Here is a 19,316-nt window from a genome sequence, read left to right as displayed (position 1 = left end):
CGAGGGGGAGAAAAAAGAAAGTCAATACTTTTCCCTCTTTTTTTTTTCTCCGAAGCGCCAACGCGTTCCTTCACGTAATGGGATAAAGAAAAATTTGAATCACACACACACACACACACACACACACATACACACAGAAGCCTCAAGCCGTCACCATTCTTCGCACGACAGTCACGCAAAGGTGTAAGAGGCGTGCTTGTGGACACTGGTCTGTGGCTATGACGAAGGAAAGGGGAGGGGATAATTCCAAAGTTGAAAGCGGCAGGGACACCGGGAAAAAGAAATGCGGTACGTGGCACCACAGTGAGCTACCCTATCAGCACTTGGAGGTTCCACTTTCGTCTCTTGGTGCTTTTCTACGCGGTGCTGTTCATGCTGCGCAGCGATGGCGATAGACACCGTGGGTCGCACTCATCGACGACACTCACAATGGATTCATCGTTTTCCAGCAAAGCTTGTCTCAGTGAGAGGGATTCGTTATCGTTTCTGTCGTTGCGTGGATCGCGGGCAGTTGAAGCGGGTGAGGGCGCATTTTTAGCCTCATTTGCGAGTGCTGCTGCTGCTGCTGCTGCTGCTGACGACGACGACGACCTGACCTTCTTCTCACGCTCATCGCCGGCACCCTCATCGTCGTTGTCAAAGCTCATTCCCTCCCAGAGAGGTTTGGGACGATTTTGGCGCTGGAGATGTTCCTGAAAGTTGGAAGCTGACGTTGGCGGTAGAGGCTGCTGCACAACGCTGCTGCTGTTCCGCTTCAGTTCCTCCAGGCAGTTGTACATGCGTTTTTCTACCTTGAGTTCGGACAACAGTTGCCTTTCAATGATGGGTTTATTGCTCTTGTTCTCAAAGTAGCCACATCCAACCGTGATGATGCCAGTCAGGATAGTGCAGATTGTCAGGAGGGTCTGCCACTCGCCCACCATGGCAAGTGAGCAGAGCAGCAGCAAACACACAACGAAGACGTTGAAACTCTGCGGCCCGAGTAATCGACCGATGTGGTTGCCTACAAAGACACCGGCGAAGCCGAAGACGACCACGACGATCATCAACGGTATCATGGCCTGGTTGAAGGAGCCGTTCCAGACAGCCATGATAAACCGGATGATGTTGCCTGGGATGGACTGGGCACTGAGGTTGACGCGCACAATGTAGTTGGGGGCATCAAAAAGGAGAATGAAGATAATCTGCGGCGGCGCATTGACGCCGGTGAGGGACGCCATAAAACCCGCAAGTGAGGCCGCAACGGCCGCGCCTATTTTTGTACTCATTTTGATCTTTCCGTTTGCGTCGATGTTGCGGTTAATGCGGACGCGCGTGAAGGTCATCGTGCGCGAGGGTGAGATCTTGGACGGCGTCAGCGGCGGAACGTTTTCCTCATTCACGTACGATAGCTGGGTTTCGTGTGCCACAAACACTTCGCCACTGATGGTACTAAGGAAGGCGTCCGTTGTATCCGCCGGCAGACCAGTCCGCGCGTCCTTCCCGCGGGCTGAGACGCCGTCGGCGATGATCGTGCTACCTGGCATACCCACAACCGAGTCACCTTGTATGCTCGGGTCTGGGGCTCTCAGCATGAAACTGCCTTGGCCACTAGGTGGGGGAGGACGCATAGAAGAAGGACTGTTGTTCGACACAGTCAGCATAAAATTGGCATGCAGGGCTGCCAAATTCGTCATACGGTTTGGCCGTGCCTCTTTTTCCACGGCGTCAAACTCCACGACCAACTTCACATTTCGAGCTTTCAACTCTTCCATCTGCCTCCTCTTGCGCCAGGCGCGGTACACGATGATGCCCATGTACATTAAGGCAAAGAGGAAGCAAGTAAAACCGAGAATCTTCTCGAGGGAGCTCGTATCGAGTTTTGTGTAGAGAATGACACCAATCATCGTTAGGATGGCGCTCGGCACGGCCATCATGATCGTCATTTGCATAGAGAAGACACTATCGTTAAGACCGAGGTACACCACCAGCGGGGACAAAAAAAACAGTCGAATGTACATAATAAGCGCCACCGCGCGCACCGGCGAGTTGCCGAGCGGGGTTCTATTAAAGTCGTCGGACAAGGTGCACGCGAGGAGCCACAAAACGTGCATCAGAAGGGCATCGCCGATGCCTGCCACACTCTGAATGATACTGGATGCAAAATTGAACACCGCCAAGGTGAAGAATACCAGGAATGTGGTCGTCTGTTCGCTCGCCATGGTCACACACGTTTGGTCAGTATTGGAATGATATGAAGATGATGCAAGAATAAGTGCACTGTTGTTTTGCTAGGCAAAAAAACAAAACAAAAACAGGGGAAAATGGTCGGAGCGCAGAGGTGGTTTAGTGTGGGGGGGGGGGAGGGGGGGGACCCTCTTTTGATGCTGATCTATGAAACAGGGCAAATATGCAGTGTGGATTTCTTTCGTTTAAAATTTTTGCTGTGCTCAAATTCTTCACTGGGAGGGGAAGAGGCTACAGAAGGTTTTTGTCGCAACACACACACACACACACACACACCTCCGGTGCAAAGCGCGAAAAAAAAGGCTAGAAAGAACGTTGGCTTGCGTTGAAAGAAGAGATGCGCAGCTCACAAACCCAATTGCGGTGTATTCTGCGTATACTCAAACTCCGCAAGGCAGACAGCCACGCGAGGGGGTGGGGGGGGGTGGGGAGAAGAGCCAAAAAGATAAACGAAAAGCAAATGCGTCAAGTCAAGGTTGTGTGGGAAGTGAATCTACAGAAACTGTACAGATTGCTTCGAATTGAAATATCAAGGACAAGCACTCTCTGCAAGGCACGCCACACCCCAACAGCCGACTCAAAAAGAATCAGCGAAAGAGGGAGGGGATAGAGGGAATAACACGTGCTAGAGAGCGCACACACAAAGTGGAAAGAAGAGTTCTCCCCTCTTCCGTGCGGTACAAGGTGATGGGAGCACTGAAAGAGACGACAGGGGCGAAGAGTAGAAACAAAAGAGGACAAACAACAAAAGTGAATTTGTTCAGATAGACTCAGAGGTGTGAAGTGAGGGGGGGGGGAGGCGGAGGCGGAAGATTACAAGACAAAATGAGACGTGCGCTCGCGTGAGAAAGACCGGTTACCGGTCTTCTGGTGTGTGTGTGTGTGTTTGATAACGTCCCAGAACAACGACTGCAGCTATTAGAGGGTAGAGGAAACGGGAAGGGGGCGGAGGGGGAAGAGTGTCTTCGTGGGTGTGCGTGCGTGTAGAAATTATTGGGAAAGCTTAGATCCCTTTGAAGACGTTTGGGAGGGGGAGGGGAGGGGGGGAATAGAGGGAGACTACGTGCATGCATGCGTATGAAGTTTTTTGCGTCTCTTGTTTGTGATACTTCTCGGAAAAATTGTCAATGGTTTTGGTGTTTTCTCACGCTCTCAAAGCCTGTTCGTTAACTGGGTTGGCGCGAGAGTAAATATATTTATATATATTTATATAGTTTTGCAGTAGGGTGTAGAGCACATACGGTGGGGATTTTCACCCAAGTACGCACACAGCATACGCGCAGGCACACAGCTTCATGCAGAGAGGTTAAACAAGTTCGAGCAACATTTTCGATTCGGGAGCGAGGTAGTTGTCGCAGCAACTTTTCCATTTTGCCTCCAAGAAGGACTCGAGCTGCCCCACTGCATCCGCAAGTCGCATTGGCTGCAGCGGCGCTGCCGCGATATCTGTTCTTCCTGCGAAGGGGAGTGGGGTTGGTGCCGCTCCTGTCAAGGACTCCCAGTCAGAGTCATGCGTTGGCAGCAATGACATTCCTTCGGTGCTCCTGCTTTCGCGAGCCATCATGGCGGTAAGGTGGCTTGCCATATCGGTTGAAGTGGTGTTCAATAGAGCGGCAGCACCGGGGGGAGAGTGCATCACGAGAGAGAGCTTGGAATCCTTTCGGAGCGCCAGCATTGTTTCCTGCAACACATTCCCCATTTTCAGAAGGCATGCTGCAAAGCCGTAGAGCGAGACAGAGAGTTCTGACGCTGTGGCAAAGTATGATGACGACGACACCGGCTTTGATGAGGCGGCTGCGGTGTCGCTCGTTGGCGGGAGTGAAGGTGCTTCGTCTACGCTTCCCCCATTTTCAAGCTGTAAAATCTTTGATTTAAGTTTATCCACTTTCTGCGGCCAGGACTGCTGTGTGGTGCGGGAGATGACCCCGAGAAGATCCTCCTCGTCTCGCTGGTGTTGGGCAACAAGGTGGTGAATAGTGGAGGTAGAAAACGCGGACAACACACCAAGTGGGGATGTCATTACGGGAGAGGTGGTGTGCACGCAGGTGGGGCCTGCAACTGTGTCCTCCAGGGGTGTGAGTTGTTTTGTGTCCGCATCCATGCGAAGGAAATGTGATGCCTGCAGTGCCTTCGCAAAGCACTGCTGACGCCGGCGTGCAGCTCCGGCCAGCACGCTTTTCTGCGTCATGATGTTCTGCAGCGCAGAGAGATGTGTGTAGATGGTGGAAAGAAGATTTTGTGCTTCTCGGAATGTTTGCACCGCCTCATATACACATTTGTCCGTCTTCATTAAAGCCACAGCGTGCAGGGGAGGGTCGGGTCAGGATAGGGAAGATGCATGTGGAGTTGTGCGTGTCTGTGTTCCTGTTGCGGTTTAGGTTAGATGTGTTGAGGGCCGGTGGATTGAAGGAGTGCGAAGAGGGAATGGGGTAATACGTTCAGGGGAGGGGAGGGTGCACAGACACACACACAGATGCAGGAATGGGGCATGTGCATGGGCTAATCAAGACCACAGCCTTGGAAGAGCACAAAACCAGGGGGTGGAGGGAGGGGGCTACGGGGTTCGTTGCGCGAGTGTGCAGGTAAAAGACATCACGTGGCTTTATGATACACGTTTTTGCATGCAGAGTGGAGGGACAAGTGCTACAGGGCGAGAGGGTCGGTAGACCAAAGATGCTGCCGTGACCCAAGCCGAGAGTATCGTGCCCAAGCTGACCTAACGAGTAGGATATCCACCGCACCACACTCACCCTGCATCTCTTGTTTCGTTAAAGCAAAAGTAGAGGAGGAGGGGGAGGGGAAGAGGGGAAGGGGGGTGGTGGTGGTGGTGTGAGGCTGCAATTTGACGACTGCCGCAAGCCATGGCAACACAGAATCAGATTTATTTTTGACAGGTCTGATTTCTAATCGAACAAAGAAGGGAAAGTGAACGAACGTTGTCGCTTTTATACATCCGCCGCCCGCCTTTATTATTCGAGCCTTCGTGTATTTGCCTGGGAGCCTGTAGGGGGGGGGGAGGGGCGTGCTTCCCCCTTCTCTGCCTACGTTACCAAGACACACACACACACACACACCCTGCCAACACGCTCATAGCAACACTCAGCAGATACTTCTCCAGGGAAATGACACGACGTGGCCACGTGAACCAGTGGGGGTGAGTAGAGTTCTTCATTACTGGGCCAAACGAGCACACACTCGGGAAGACGAATCTAGGAGGCAAACATGTGCCAAGGCGCGCGCTCTCTCTCTCTCACACGGGGTGGCGCGGCGCTGGCGTAATGGTGCATATTTTACCTCAAGTCATAGTGTGACCAGTACAGCAGTTCTTCGCTTTGCGACGGCGCCGATCGCTTCGCTTCTTCCGTGCACATGTCACGCTGCCCCGAGGAGGGCAACGTTGTCACCGTAGCAGTTTTTTCAGTTTCCGTTGCCGACAACATGTGCATGGCTACCGACGACACACACGGCGCTGGAGGGGGCTGTGCTGGGTCCATCTTTCTCCCCGTTGCTGGAAACAGCTGCTGGATCGGATTGCCATGATCATCCCACAGGGGCGGCGGCCTCATGAGGTCGGCGCGCCGTACCCAAGTGGAGCTCTGTCCACTACAACTGAGCGCGGGGTTGCTCCTGTGGTCGCTCAAGGTGGTTGAGTGGGCGCTACCTCGGTTTCCACTCTCGCCAAGGCGTGCCCTTATCAGCGGCGAAGTGCAAAGGTTAGTGACAGGAGTGCGCACAAGAGACGGCAGGGCGATGTTGTCGGGCAGCACGTTTGCCTTTGCGCGGCGTGCCTCCCACTCTTCCTCCATTGCTTGTCGCACCCCCACCTCGATGGCTGCCTTCTGTCGCTCATTCACTGCGGCCACCGCTGTGACAATCGCGCACCCAACCGACAGCGAGATCAGAATAGGCCCGCTATGAGTTATGGTGACGAGAGAGACGAGTAAGAGCAGCGCTAGCACAAACACACTGTGGCTCTCCGGACCGAGCACCCTGCCCAGGAGCACACCAGCCATCAGTCCCGCATATCCACCAACAACAGACGTGAAAAAAAGCGGCGCCATGTCCAGCTTAAACACTGCAGTCGAACATGCAAAGATAAAGCGCAGAACAGCGCTAGGGATGGACTGCATAATAAGGTTCACATGCATCACGTACGCCGGTACATCAAGAAACGCTATGAAGATGATGTGCGCCGGTGCGGCAACACCTGTGAGCGAGCCCATCATCCCCGAGACGGCAGCCGCACAGGACGCGCTGACTTTGGTAGAGATTTTGATTTTATCATCCTCGGTCGGGTTGCAAGTTATACGCGACCACGCGACTAGACCCGTGCTCGTCGGCCGGACCTCTGACGGGGTGAGGGGTCGCTGGGAAGCGCTGCGGACGGAGTCTGCGAGTAACTGCGGCGTAGCTTCACGATAGGTGAAGGGGGGTTCCGTCGTCGTGCTGACAAAAGTGATGCCAGCAGTATTGTCGACCTTCGCTGAGGATGCCAGGAACGTTGTTTTACCTCGCACGCGTTTGCCGTGGATGGGGTTCAAATTCGTCTCAGCTTTTGTGGACTCAGGAGTGATCCCCAGGCGTGTCAGATGTGTGGGTCGAGCGCTGTTCCAACTGTTGCCGCGGAGTCGTTGCACCATTCTCTTGCACAGCTCATGCTTGCTAGCAAGAAGCGCCGCATACAGAGTGGCGAAGATGAGGCTAGAAACCCCCAAAACCATTTCGAGATGATCGCCACTTGCTTTACTGAAGACGAAGAGGCCCACCAGCGCGGTCAACGTCGACGGCACGGCCATCAAGGTGGTCAACTGAGGTGAGAAGATGCCGTCGCAGAAGCTGAGGTACGCGAGAGCCGGAGTCAAGATGGTGACGCGACAGTAGATGAGGAGAGTGGCGGCCTTCACCGGGCTGTCGCCGAGGGATGTCTCGTTAAAAATGTGTGGTGCAACCTCCGTCGCAATGAACCAGAGGACCTGTAGGACGATGGCATCCCCAAACCCCGTGGTGCACTGAATGATGCTCGTGAAGAAGTTAAACGCCAGTAGCGATGCATGCACCACAAAGCCGTTGGCCATGGTGGTTTTGTTTTTGTCGCTTTCCTCTCTCCGTGTGAGAGAAATGGGTGAGGGGGATCCGTGCTGGGGATGTATAGGAGCAGCAGCAGCAGCACCTTCCTCCCCCCTCCCTCTCTCTCGCCACCGTTAAAAGGGAAAAGGAAGAACGCGTTCGTTTCAACAGCACAAGCGACAGCGGGTTGTGTATTGGACCTCGTCGGTGTGTTGCCACGCACAGCACTGGACCGAAGCGCCCCCTATGGCGTAACGAGCACGTGCGTGGGGTGTGCGTGTGCGTGTGTGTGTGCCCAGGCGCAATGGAAGGAAAGGTGTTCCTTTTGAAAGGAAAAAAACAAATGAAAGCCAGGGAATAGGGCGCTCACTTCACTGACAGATCTCTTCTCCTCTCCCCCGATAAAAAAAGAAAAAAAGAAACCACGGCAGTCGGACGTGCAATGCGATCAATATGGGTGCACAGAGCAAAATTGAGAGGACGACGAGGAAGACTCTGAGAGAGGGGAAGGAAAAAAAAGGAAACAAAGGAGAATTGGTCTATCGGGGCAGCTCCAGAGTGAGGACACGAAGCGCAATAAAAAGTAGAAACACAAAGAAAGCGATGTAAAAATATATTTATGAAAGAGAGGGGGGGGGTCCAGAGAGCACAGGAACCAAATCAAAAAAAGCTAACAGAAACAGACAAAGAGCGTGAGCGTGTTATCTCTAATCACAGTTGGAAGAGCAACAACGAAAGCTCCAAAGCGGGTAGAGGACCCCCCTCACCTAAAACACTCTCCCCTCCCAAAACACACACACACACACACACACACAAGCAACAACAAAAAATTCTGCTTCAACGCAGCATCCAGGGGAGTTGAAAACACTTCCCCGAGTAGGCACGATATCAAATGAAGAGTGAGAGAACGCACGCGGGCAGTGGGAAGTGGGAGGGGGGAGGGGGGGGGCACTCTCGATCAAGATGGACAGAGAAAGAGTGGAGGAAGAGGGAGGGGAAGACCTTCCCCCCCTAAAAATTTGAGGGGAGGGAGGCGACACGAAGCGGAAGAGGAAAACAAGCGCGCAGCGCAAGTCAAGAAACAACGACCAGAGTGTGTGTGTAACAACAATAGAAACCAAGTACTGTGGCAGGCAATAGGCTAAGAGGAGTTCCGTGAGAAGTGGACTTACAGTTAGGGCGGGTTGGGGTCAGGGCAAAAAAGAAAGTATCCCACTCGAAACAACGAAACAAAAAAAAAGAGTGGAAAGAAAGGCGACCACGGACACTTCGCTGGAAAATTTGATCGAGCACAGAAGCACTGCAGGACACAACCCCCTCTCACGTTTGCACGCGCAAAGAGCAATCACCTGTGCTTGGGTGGCGAAAGGACGCTTGTAGTGGCTAGAACAAAGTCAGCTGAGAAGAGCAGGTATATAGGGTTATAAAGCATAACATGCATGCCGCCGCGTAGAAGATGATGGGGCGGACGGGAGGGGAGAGTGGCTGTGTTTGTGTCTGTGTTCACGTTGAGTTACGATATGCGCTCTCAAAAAAATGAAGAAACCATAAAGGTACGGTGTAAGCAAATGGGCGGTGGAGGGGGGAGGATAGGGAGGAGGCGAGTGAAGAGTGAGCAGATGTAGAAACACGGGAGGCTGCAGGGTCGAATTCATTTTTTTTTACTCGATAGCATGCCGATTCCTACTGGAGAGCGAACTTGAATGCAGTTCTCATATTCCCTACCGTCGCCGAGCACGTGTGTTCTGCGATCGTGATCACACGGAGCCGGCTTCGAAGGAAGAAGCCCGCAAACGTGAAGCAGCTCTTGTTCACTTTATTGAAGAGCAACCTCAAAAAAATTTTGATGCAGTGATGGAAGGGGGGGGAGGGGTGAAGAGAGATAGAGAGTATAGGGGTGGTGTTTCCGCGCACCCTCTTTTTTTTTTCCAAGTATTTTGCACGTCGGCTTCAGTTTGATTGCCCGTGTCGAACATGCCCCCCCCCCTCTGTCACACACGTCAGGTTCAAAACACACACACACACACACACACACACACACACACACACACACACACACACACACACACACACACACACAGACAGAGAAGCAAACAAATCACCGAAAGGCGCCGTTTTTTTTTTTCACCAGGGGTGAACATACGCATTCATAAATGTTTAACGGACGAGCAACAAAGTAATACAAAAAACAAAACAACACCGTTTAGAGCCAACACGGCGATAATAGCATGTAATTGAGAGTAGAAAAACGCACATACCACAATGTCCCCCCCTCCCTCTTCTCCACCATACACACACACAGCTGTACGCAGAGTGTCCGTACACGCGGAGGGCGGGGTCGATAAGTGTAGGGTGGGGTGGGTGGGGGGATGTGGACACTAGGGCATCTCCCAGCCGGCGCTTTGCGCGTTTCTGAGGTGCCTATATTTCTTTGCTTCTTCTTTTGCATCCACAACGCTGGAATGACAAGGCGCAGGCGCGCCCCACCAAAAAAAAAAAAGAGAGAGACTGAAGCACCGTCACTAATTGCGCAGAGGTCCGAGCGCTGCGCCTTCTTTGCGCATCACGGCGTGAATCTTGGGATGACGCATCACCGTGTTGTAGTGGCGGTACACGGCACGGTACTCCTTGGCAAGGGTGTAGCCATGCTCGTGGTTGCAGCGGTAAACCCAATGGATAGAAAAAGCCACGGCCACATCGGCAATAGACATGCGTTCACCGACAAGGAAGGTTCGCACTCTCAACACTTCTTCCAACCCAGCAAGGACCGCCTTCACCTTGTCGAGGGTGTCCACTGGTACGTCACTAGTAGCATTTTCGTACGCCATACGTATGTACGGCATGTTTGCCGCGTCGATCTCCGTGCTAGAAAAGTCGATCCACATGTCGACCTGACTCGCCTCGAACGGCGTGCGACCGTAGGGATGCACCGAACTTCCATCCTCCATGCGCGCCACATGGCGCAAAATCGCGTTGGCGCCGAATATCCACACGCCAGAGCCCATGTCTAGCTCGAGGACCGGGTACTCACCGCATGGGTCGCAGAGGTTGAGGAAGTCCTCGTCTGTGTTGGCCTTGTCCACATCGCATGGTTCTGGGGTGATCTCTACGCCCATGTACGCCGCTGCTGCAAGAATCTTCTGCGCCGGTGCATTGTTCGAATTCTTTTGGTAAAGTAAATTCATCTGGGGAGTGGAGAGAGGTGAGCAGCGAAGGGGAGGGGAGGAGGAGGGAGTTAATAGATGGCCGCACTTCTACGCCAAGTTTGTGTGGATACAGGGAAGATCCAGGCGAGATGGGAAGGAACGTGTGTGTGTGTGTGTGTGTGTGTGTAAGAGGGGGAGAAGAGGGGAGGGGGAAGAAAGTCGGCAACACTGCGTACAGAGGGTCGAAACACTCAATGAGGCCACCCCCAATGGCGGGAAGGGGCGCGGAAAAAGGGGGGGCGCAAGTTTTCTGCCTGAAAAGACATGCAGATGTGTTTGTTTATGTGAGTCTCACACGCACGCACAGAGAGCCGTGTAATTTCTACTTTAAATCCGATTTTTGAGCTCCCCGCGGGTCTAAACGAAAGCAAAAATGGCATGTCCGTCGATCGCACCTTTTTGAGTAAAACCACCTACACAAGCATCACACATACACACGCATACAGACGCAAACACACTTGAGACACACGACAAATCGACACCTGGTGCGAGTCTAGTTTTTATGAAATCGACACCGAGTCCAGGAGGGATCCTATGGCAGCAACAATTAGGGGGGGGGGGAGGGAGGTGAAAAGGTGGAAGGAGGTGGGTGGAGCAGACACAGCCCATAATTAAAAAAGAGGGGGGAAGCCACGGGGATGCGGTGTGGGCATCACTCCTTATTATCCCCCCTTACAACAAGGGGGGATAATAAGGAATGACGTATCAGGCAAAAAGCGCGCTGAAAGATCAACCAGGCAACATAACAACAATATACACCACTCATGAAGCTCTAGTCTACAACGGATACACCGTCTCAGGCGCATGTACTTGTTTGTGTCTCAGAGAGCTTAGTTGAAGAAGATCCACGAAATGTAAACTGACTTGGGGTCATTAAAAGAGGCAGAGGCGAATCAAAAGGCCAGCGGTTTTCTGAGAGCGAAGCGCGCGCGCGGGGGGGGGGGGGGGGGGGGAGGGGGAGGGGGAGGACGGTAAGCGATAGGTGCCACATCACAAAAAAATACTTCCCGTTTCCCAGCAGCTTTTTTTGTCGTTCGGACCGGATGCGCCACAAACGCGAAATATCTAGAGCGATCTCTCTAGCGATCCTGTACCCTCCTTTCTTCTCGTGTGTGTGTGTGTGTGTGGAGAAAGGGGGGGGTGTGTGCAGGACCTACCCTTTGCATCTGGGGAGTAGGGTGCGCATGCAGTGCCACCCTAAACTCTGATATAAATATATTTTTATTGTATTGAAGAAAAAAAAATGTACATCGCTGCCTCAATTACCATTACGCAAAGTCAAAGTCTGAGTCCTGGATGGGAGGACGACGCAACGATGCATGGCCGATCGACACACCGAGAGACGTTAGCAAGAGCCAGAAGATGACGGAGCTTCCGCCGGTGAGGTAGAAGCCAATCACACCAAACACACCGAGCATCAGGTACAGCTGCATTATAGTAAAGGCATGACCTCCAAAGTACACCATCTGCTCTTCTTCTGAGGCACCCTGAGCGGCGAGGGCGGCCACCATTGCGGAGCGATTCCGGATGAGCAGATACAATGCGGTCGTGATTAAAACATACACCGCAAATGGTAGGTTGATGAGAAGAATGTAGGAGGAGCACACAAGCGACGTCACCAAGTAGTTCGCGTAAAAGTAAGGCAGGTTGCGGTTCAGGCGGTTCACGGTGTCCGTCACCCCAGATGGCGAGTGGAAAAACGTGGTGTCGAAGAACTCTGACCACGGGCGGAGGGCCGAGAAATTGCGCATCACACGTTGACGACTCACGTGGTACAGCTGCTGCACTTTTGTAGGAAGGGAGGAGTTGGACGAGATGATTGAGACATAGCTGGGCAACGGCTCGTCTCTCTGGGGGTAGCCAAGTGGATGATTGTCTGCTGCTGCTGCGCTGGTCGACCCGTCCGCACAAGTATTGATAGCTGCGCCATCCACAAACGTCATTTTCTCTGTCATGTCTTGCATTCTGGGCTTGTCAAAAATAAAATTGAAGAGGTAAGAAAAAAGAACACATACACATACACGCACAAAAAAAAATGTCTTCACAGTGTGGACTCGTGAGGCTGAGATGAGGCGCTTGAAAGAGAAGCTTCCCCGAATGTTGAACTGGGTGGTAATGTAAATGTGGTATGTATGCTGCTTGCCTACAGTGGAGAGTGTGAACACTGCAGATGAACGGAACCAATAGAGAAAAGGAAAACGTGGATGGAGAAACGAAAATATAGACACACTTCTAGATATGAGTAGTGTGCGCGCGTACTTTTGTATCGATACTTCCCCCCGTTCGTATGCCGGCGCAGGGGAGGGGAAAATACAAATTACACCGAGGTCCTCGGTTACTCCACATACTCGCTTCGAGATGAAGCTGACTTCGGGAGAGACGTGCGATTTTTTACGTGCACTTAAATCTCAGTCATACCCGTAAGGCAAAAAAAAAGAGACCTGAGCATGTACTGTGTTGTATTTCTGTACTGAGCAGATCTGCAGAATTGCTTTTACTGCTATATTCATGCCTGGCAGGGTGAGGGGTTATGAGGGCGGGAGGGGAGAGGGGTGGGGTGGGGTTCGGCTCCGCGGTACCTGCTCTGAAGACGGTCCGCGTAGGCAACTAGAAAAGGGGGAAGTGGTCATGAGGTAACCTGGGGTACTTGCTCAAAAAAAAATGGAAGCTAAAACCAGGAATGGAAGTGTTGAGGAGGTTTGGGTTCCACTGAACAACCAGAATACGAATCAAGTGTATACTCTCCTCGGTGTCGCAACGCTGCATCTCAGGCATAAAGCACAGGGTGATGAATAAAACGTAGCCAAAGCGCACATAATAAAAAGGTGAATAAAGTTGAAGTCAAGCATAGGCCATTATTTTAATCCCCCCCTCCCCCATGAAGCCAACCCACGCACGAAGTAGCCGAGAGAGTCTTCCACAGTTCGTCGTCCCCCTGTTCACCGTCAAAAAACGCAGGCTTTCCGTATAAGGCGCACATATTTTTTTTCTTTTCTACAACCGGTTTCACTTTGCTGCACAGAGACCTATTTGAGTCGAGCTCCACACACATCACCACCCCGGTCGGTCACGGGCTGGGGGTGAGATGGGTTAGCATCACGCTGAGGCTTTGCTCATCGCGTGGACGGCGCAAGTGTGTGCAGTGTCGCGGGTTGCTCCAGGACAACGCCAGCCATGACTCGACGCTCGGTATTCGCAGCGATACATCGCTCTGAGTTCCCTACGCCGTAGGTCCTTGACCCTGTCCCCACAAGAAGCGACACGGCGTTGGCAAATGGGGGGGTGGGGTGGGGTGGGGGGGCGGGGGTCCCAGGAGCAGGGCTTATGTTTGTCAGGGAGGGGATGGGGGCCGAAGGAATGTTCCCCTCAAGACAGTAGCGGATGAAGAGCAGATTTGAACACCCCCCCCCCGGGTGGTATCGTTTGTGTTGATTCAAGACGCTGGGACACACAGACGCACAAACACACACAGGCATGCACACTTATTTGAACAACGTAGCACCGATGGTCTTCTCACCAAGATCGACGAAGAGGTCGCCTAAGCATGTGCGCAAAATGAACAACGCGTAAAAGAACACGTACGCCAGTGTCACCTCACAAGATGCAAGGCTGAGGCAGAAAATGTGTCATGACGACACCCTCATCAAGGCGGGAGAAAAAAAAAAAAACAGCACAAAGGGAGCCCACAATGCGGAGGAATACACGCGCAGATGTACCCATCCTCATCCACAGCGGTCATATCCCCTCCCCCCCCCCTACTGGACAAACGGAGAACGACGACGCTGTCAGCGTTGTGTTCATCCGCATCTCCTCTTCACTCCCCCTCTTTGCGATGTTTCCAAGAGCTGCAACGGCCCAGCCGGAGGGAATCACTCGAACAGTTAGCTTGAATTCTTTGTTTCATGGCTCGTTACTACCTGCGCCATCCGCTTCCGTTCCTGCTGCACGACACGCCGATTTTCTGCTGCCTCGTCGTCACAGGGGTCCCCCTCGAGGTAGGCGAGCACGAGAACAACCAGACAAATTGCATATTGTCCCAGCTTTGGTCGGCACTTCTCGAGGTCCTCATCGTCAAAGTACGTAGGCTTGCGTATCAGTGCATGGGGAACAATGATGCAGAGGTTTAGCAGGAGCACCCACAGAAGCGTTTGCAATCCATCGAAGAACAGCAACAATATCGCCACGGCAATCAAGAGCGCATGGCCCAGCTTTCGGTACCTGATCAGTCGGCCCAGCACCACGACACCATTACCGTACGTGCGCATTCTCCTCTTTTGAAGTCGAATGTGGTGGACCATCGACACCGTTAGGAGGGTTACGATGAAAAAAGGGAGGTTGTACACAAGAAGAAGCGGCATCGTGATGAGGTAGGAGATTTCTCTGTAGTTGGAATGGTAATAAGGGATGTTCAGGTTGAGCCGCCCAGCTATCTCTCTCCCTCTGCGCGGCAGCCGCATCTTGTGGATGTCAGCAAAGTCTGTCATCCACGGCAGCCGATCCTCCTCCATCGTCTTGTAGATGTAGCGCAGATTTCTCACAAAGTAATTCAGTTGGCTACCAATTGTAGATGGTTTCAAGCTGGAGCTATTCGAGGAAGAGGTGGGGATGCTGCTCCTCGATGGGAATGTCGTACCTTTTGCCTCAGATGTACTGTTGTCATTGCCGCCTCGCCTCGTTGATCGTGTGGCTGAGGGAAGAGATCGAGAAGAGTCGGTGACGCTTCTGCTTCCTGTTATGTTGTGTCCTTGAGGAGTTTTCAAGAAATCAGGTAGTGCAGCGCTGCCCGGTTTTGCGAAGATGTGGTCGCTATCCTCGCTTTCGTCTTCGCTGTAGAGTTCCCTGTCGCTGTCGCTGTCGCTGTCGCTGTCGCTGTCGCCGCTGACGCTACCGCCCAGGCCACCTTGGCGCTGCCCGGATGTGGCTAGAGAAACCTCTGTCAAGTCCGATTGGCTCATCTGATCGCTTTGTAACTTCGCGGAGTCGAGTGACGCCACCTCATGGACGTCGGCAATCACGGGCGACTCGACAATTCGTGTTGTTCGCATCTTAGAAGCTGCGTTTTCGCAGAAGCGAATCCAATCACGGTGGAGGGGCCACTGGGAGGGGAAAGGGTCGGTGCTGATATGCGCTACTTGCTCAGTGTTGGACTTACTTTTGGGTTTCTATGTGGATCCACATCAATGTGGAATCTCCCCACGTTTTTCTGTTCTTCCTGTTGGATGTGGTGATGTTCTCTGCAAATCCAACGTACGACAGAACAGACACACTCGCGTAAGTTCGACCTGCACGCCTTCCGCTCCGCTTGTGGCTCTTATATATATATAATATTATATATATGACAATCTCCCGTCGCGAGAGTGGAACGACAACCCCCCCACCAAAAAAAAAAAGGCGTACAGACAACAAGAAAGAAGGAAAATATGTGTGTGGTCACGTATAAGCTGACGAGTTGATTGATGTGCCAGCGGAGGCGGGAGGGGGAGGGGAGAGGGGGGGGAGGGGTAGAGAAGTCTGTATCACATCGGCAATGATAACAACCCGCCATACACAACCCAGGGTGAGAAGAAGAGAGAGAATGATTAAAGACTATTCAATCTTTTCCTTACCGACCTTGTTCTGTGTGTGTAGCTGCACGTGATCGCTACCGCGAGAGAGAAGAAAGAGAGGAGGGGGATGGGGGGGGGGATGAGGGGAGGGGAGTTTGAAGGCGTAGTTGCCATATATCGACGACTAGACCCTCATTGGCTCTAATACATCTCCCCGTTTTTTCTAATCCAGGTGCAGATTGTGTACCTTTGTGGTGTCTGTGAGTGCGCCCATCGCACCTGCTGTGAAGGCTTCAATTGAGCGGAGAAAAAAGAATCGCAATCAGGGATGCGCGATCATCTTAACACGATATTGCCCTTCCCCTTCCCCCCCCCCCTCGCTCGATGAGACTACGAAGGCGACTCCGCCTCACCTTCGCTTCCTACTGTTCCTGACTTTAAGCTTTCTACCTGCCGGCGCAGGTGGGCCAGCACATCCGGAGGTATCCATTGCTCCGCATGCTCCATTGTCAGGACAGCGCATGCGCTCATCATGGCACTACCACGCACCTCACCCGGGTGCGTCTCGGGGGCCCCACGGCCGGTGCACCAGCGACGCCCGTCATTCCGTCTGCCATCATGTCTCTGGTTAGCAAAGGTCGAGGATGGCTGCTCGGAGTTCCGTACGTAAGGGTGCGTCTGACAGAAGGCATTGAAAAGTTGCACCGCAGCTCTCCACTGCCCGGCCTGGCGAAGCAGGCGAAGTTCAAACAGCAGGACAAGGGCAGGATCATGCGCTGGAGCTGCTGCATCACGAAAGGCATCGAGAGCTTTTTGCCAGTCTCCGGCCCGGCAAGCGGCCGAGCCGAGACGCGTCTCTTTCGCTGCAGGCGAGGGGGGGGGCGGCCTCTGGGTCCAGCTTTGGTGCTACCTCGCTGCTTCTTGCGGCAGTGCTGCGTAGAACACACGAGGCCACGTAGCTACTGAGCTTCGCGTGCTGGAGAAGTGGGTAGCGCAGAGCAGACTTCTCTTGCCGTAGAAGCTCCCACCAAATCAGAACAGACAGGGAGGCGCCAGCGTCACGCAGCGTCATTACCAAAGGCACTGCTGCCGACGGCGTCATGGATGCGCGGGCTTCTGTGTCCAGAAGTAGCGCAGCCGCCAGGTCAGCGCGCCGCAAGCGGTGGCACGCCTCTGCAACAACTTTTATTACAACACTGTCCGCACGCAGCGCCCTTGCCGTGTCACATGACGGTAGTGTGCGTGTCAGCGCCTGTGAGCTTTGCTGCGCGCTGTCGTCAAACGTTTTAAGCAGTACGAGCGTGCACACCAACCGATCGATCTCGTTTTGTCGGTAATGCTGGAGGAGGTGTCGCAGGAGGGCAGTAAAGAGATGTCCGGTGACGCGCTCCGCCGGGATTTGCTGCAGAAGGCTGAGGGAGGTTGCCCACGAATCGGTGGCTCGACTGTTGCTCGCAAGCAGTTTCCAAAGCTCAGCCTCTGCGCGCTGCACATCTGAGGCGGCTTGTGGATACTGTGGATCGAGTTCACAGCCCGAAGCGGTGTTCATTTGGGTTTTTTTTGAAGTGTTGTGTGATACATCGATGTACACGTCTGAGATGCCCCGCAAGGCCACGGCAGATAGCTCCGTCAGCTCCTGTAGGGCGGTTTCTGTTTGCTCCTTCATCGCCACTCCAGTGAGGGAGCAACGCCGGGGGAGCTCCGAGCGGCACCACCTCAAGAGGGCTTCGACACAGTCTGTTCCCGTCTCCGACCCCGCCGAGTGGCCCTCCACAGGGGCAAGGGGCGACTCTGGAATGTTTTCTTCAATTGTTCCCCCCCCACACGGAGTCCTGCTCCACCTGCAGAGCTCAGATGCACTGTCGGACAGGCTAAACGCCTCCCTTGCCAACCCCAAAGCGGACTCGAAGGACATCTCTTCTGCGTTCGCGTTCACGTCAACTGCAGGTGCCCCCGATGATGTGTCTGCTGTGGCGCTCTCTACAACTGCTGCCATTGTACAGCTGCAGCGGGCCTCCAGGACATGGTGGTATGCCCGGACGCGGGCTGCCAGATACACAGACGAGTACTGTGTGCGTCCCCGCACAGAGGTCGGCGATGGCGCACTGCGCAGCACCGCAAGCGCAGCACTCCACTCACCCTTTTTGGAGAGGGTGCTGGAGAGATGAAAGATATTCGAGGCCGCCTCAATCGCCGCGGCGGCGGAGCCTGCGCTGGCGCTACTGCCTCCACTTGCGCGCAGTGGCTGGAGAGCACTGAGAGCTGCCTTCCACTCCCCTTTCGCTACGCTTGCTTCGATAAAAAGAGTCACCACGTCGCGCATGTTGCGGGTGACGGAAAGCGTGAATCCACTTCACAACGGACAGATGTGCGGACGGAGGTGAGGATCGTTCGCGGCACCAATTGGGAAGTGGTCTCCGTCTTGCTCAATGCATACAGTGTGTGTGTGTGTGTGGCAGTAGGGCGGGTCAGCAGAGTTGAAGGCGAGGTGAGATGCAACCAAGCCAGCGAAGGAGTAATGCGCGTACATGACAAGAAGTATAGATCCACAGTCGAAATCAGGAAAGGTGCCGTGAGAGCTATCACGGAGTGGGCTCGAGAGGAAGAGAGAAACAAAGACACCGCTTCGACCTCCTGATAGAGCTGGGGGAATGTACTCTGGGTGCGTCTGTCTGTGTCCGTGGTAGACAACTCTGCAATGAACTTTCAACCCACCCTTCTACAAAGAGGGGGGGGGGGCATAGACAGTGAGAGGCCTTTCCGCGCACCCAATACAGTTGCCACTGGACCTCCCTCGATTCGCAGTCATTTATGTTTGTGGAGGCAGCATCGGTGGCTCTAGTTTCCACTCGTACGTATGGGTTGAATTCACAGGGGGTGGGGGGAGAGCGTTGCCATGATAAATAACCACTCGGTCCACCTCTTCCTTAGACACCTTCGTGCTCTCTCTCTCTCCCTCTCAAAGGAGACCAACAGAGAAGCAACACACAGGCACCTGGCAACCCCCCCTTCCCCCCCGCCCCGCCCCGCCCCGCCCCACCCCGCCCCACCGACGTCGGAAATACAAAGACGCCACCGTTTGCGGTTGCAGGCTCACAGACATGAACAGACGCACGTACAAGAGTGAGAGGTGGGGTGGGGTGGGGAGGCATCGTGACATGAAACATCGAACGATCTCAAGCCGTGAATCCAGTGAGTGGAAACAAAAGAGAGGGTCAAGGAACACACAGACAGATAATCTAGCTTCACGTCCAGACAGACCAGCGACAAC

The 19,316-nt window shown here is 53.6% G+C and overlaps 7 protein-coding genes across 7 annotated transcripts; all 7 read right to left on the bottom strand.

The window, feature by feature from the left end:
* Positions 1-356: 356 nt before the first annotated feature.
* On the bottom strand, positions 357-2,201 carry JKF63_02180 (uncharacterized protein; the record flags this gene model as incomplete). The annotated part of the gene is made up of 1 exon (XM_067898222.1): positions 357-2,201. The coding sequence occupies one exon, from the start codon at positions 2,199-2,201 to the stop codon at positions 357-359; it is 1,845 nt and encodes a 614-aa protein (XP_067754379.1).
* A 1,331-nt stretch (positions 2,202-3,532) lies between these two features.
* JKF63_02179 (uncharacterized protein) lies at positions 3,533-4,516 on the bottom strand (the record flags this gene model as incomplete). Its single annotated transcript, XM_067898221.1, has 1 exon — positions 3,533-4,516. One exon carries the CDS (start codon positions 4,514-4,516, stop codon positions 3,533-3,535), a length of 984 nt encoding a protein of 327 aa, XP_067754378.1.
* A 1,000-nt stretch (positions 4,517-5,516) lies between these two features.
* Positions 5,517-7,301, bottom strand: JKF63_02178 (uncharacterized protein; the record flags this gene model as incomplete). Its single annotated transcript, XM_067898220.1, has 1 exon — positions 5,517-7,301. The coding sequence occupies one exon, from the start codon at positions 7,299-7,301 to the stop codon at positions 5,517-5,519; it is 1,785 nt and encodes a 594-aa protein (XP_067754377.1).
* Positions 7,302-9,815: 2,514 nt separating this feature from the next.
* JKF63_02177 (uncharacterized protein) lies at positions 9,816-10,478 on the bottom strand (the record flags this gene model as incomplete). The annotated part of the gene is made up of 1 exon (XM_067898219.1): positions 9,816-10,478. One exon carries the CDS (start codon positions 10,476-10,478, stop codon positions 9,816-9,818), a length of 663 nt encoding a protein of 220 aa, XP_067754376.1.
* A 1,289-nt stretch (positions 10,479-11,767) lies between these two features.
* On the bottom strand, positions 11,768-12,463 carry JKF63_02176 (uncharacterized protein; the record flags this gene model as incomplete). The annotated part of the gene is made up of 1 exon (XM_067898218.1): positions 11,768-12,463. One exon carries the CDS (start codon positions 12,461-12,463, stop codon positions 11,768-11,770), a length of 696 nt encoding a protein of 231 aa, XP_067754375.1.
* Positions 12,464-14,380: 1,917 nt separating this feature from the next.
* Positions 14,381-15,544, bottom strand: JKF63_02175 (uncharacterized protein; the record flags this gene model as incomplete). The annotated part of the gene is made up of 1 exon (XM_067898217.1): positions 14,381-15,544. One exon carries the CDS (start codon positions 15,542-15,544, stop codon positions 14,381-14,383), a length of 1,164 nt encoding a protein of 387 aa, XP_067754374.1.
* Positions 15,545-16,435: 891 nt separating this feature from the next.
* On the bottom strand, positions 16,436-18,368 carry JKF63_02174 (uncharacterized protein; the record flags this gene model as incomplete). Its single annotated transcript, XM_067898216.1, has 2 exons — positions 16,436-16,912; positions 16,944-18,368. The coding sequence occupies 2 exons, from the start codon at positions 18,366-18,368 to the stop codon at positions 16,436-16,438; spliced, it is 1,902 nt and encodes a 633-aa protein (XP_067754373.1).
* Positions 18,369-19,316: the final 948 nt, after the last annotated feature.

The sequence above is a fragment of the Porcisia hertigi genome, chromosome 33 (genome assembly GCF_017918235.1).
Source record: "Porcisia hertigi strain C119 chromosome 33, whole genome shotgun sequence".
Lineage (NCBI taxonomy): Eukaryota > Euglenozoa > Kinetoplastea > Trypanosomatida > Trypanosomatidae > Porcisia > Porcisia hertigi.
This window is presented reverse-complemented; position numbering and strand designations above follow the sequence as displayed.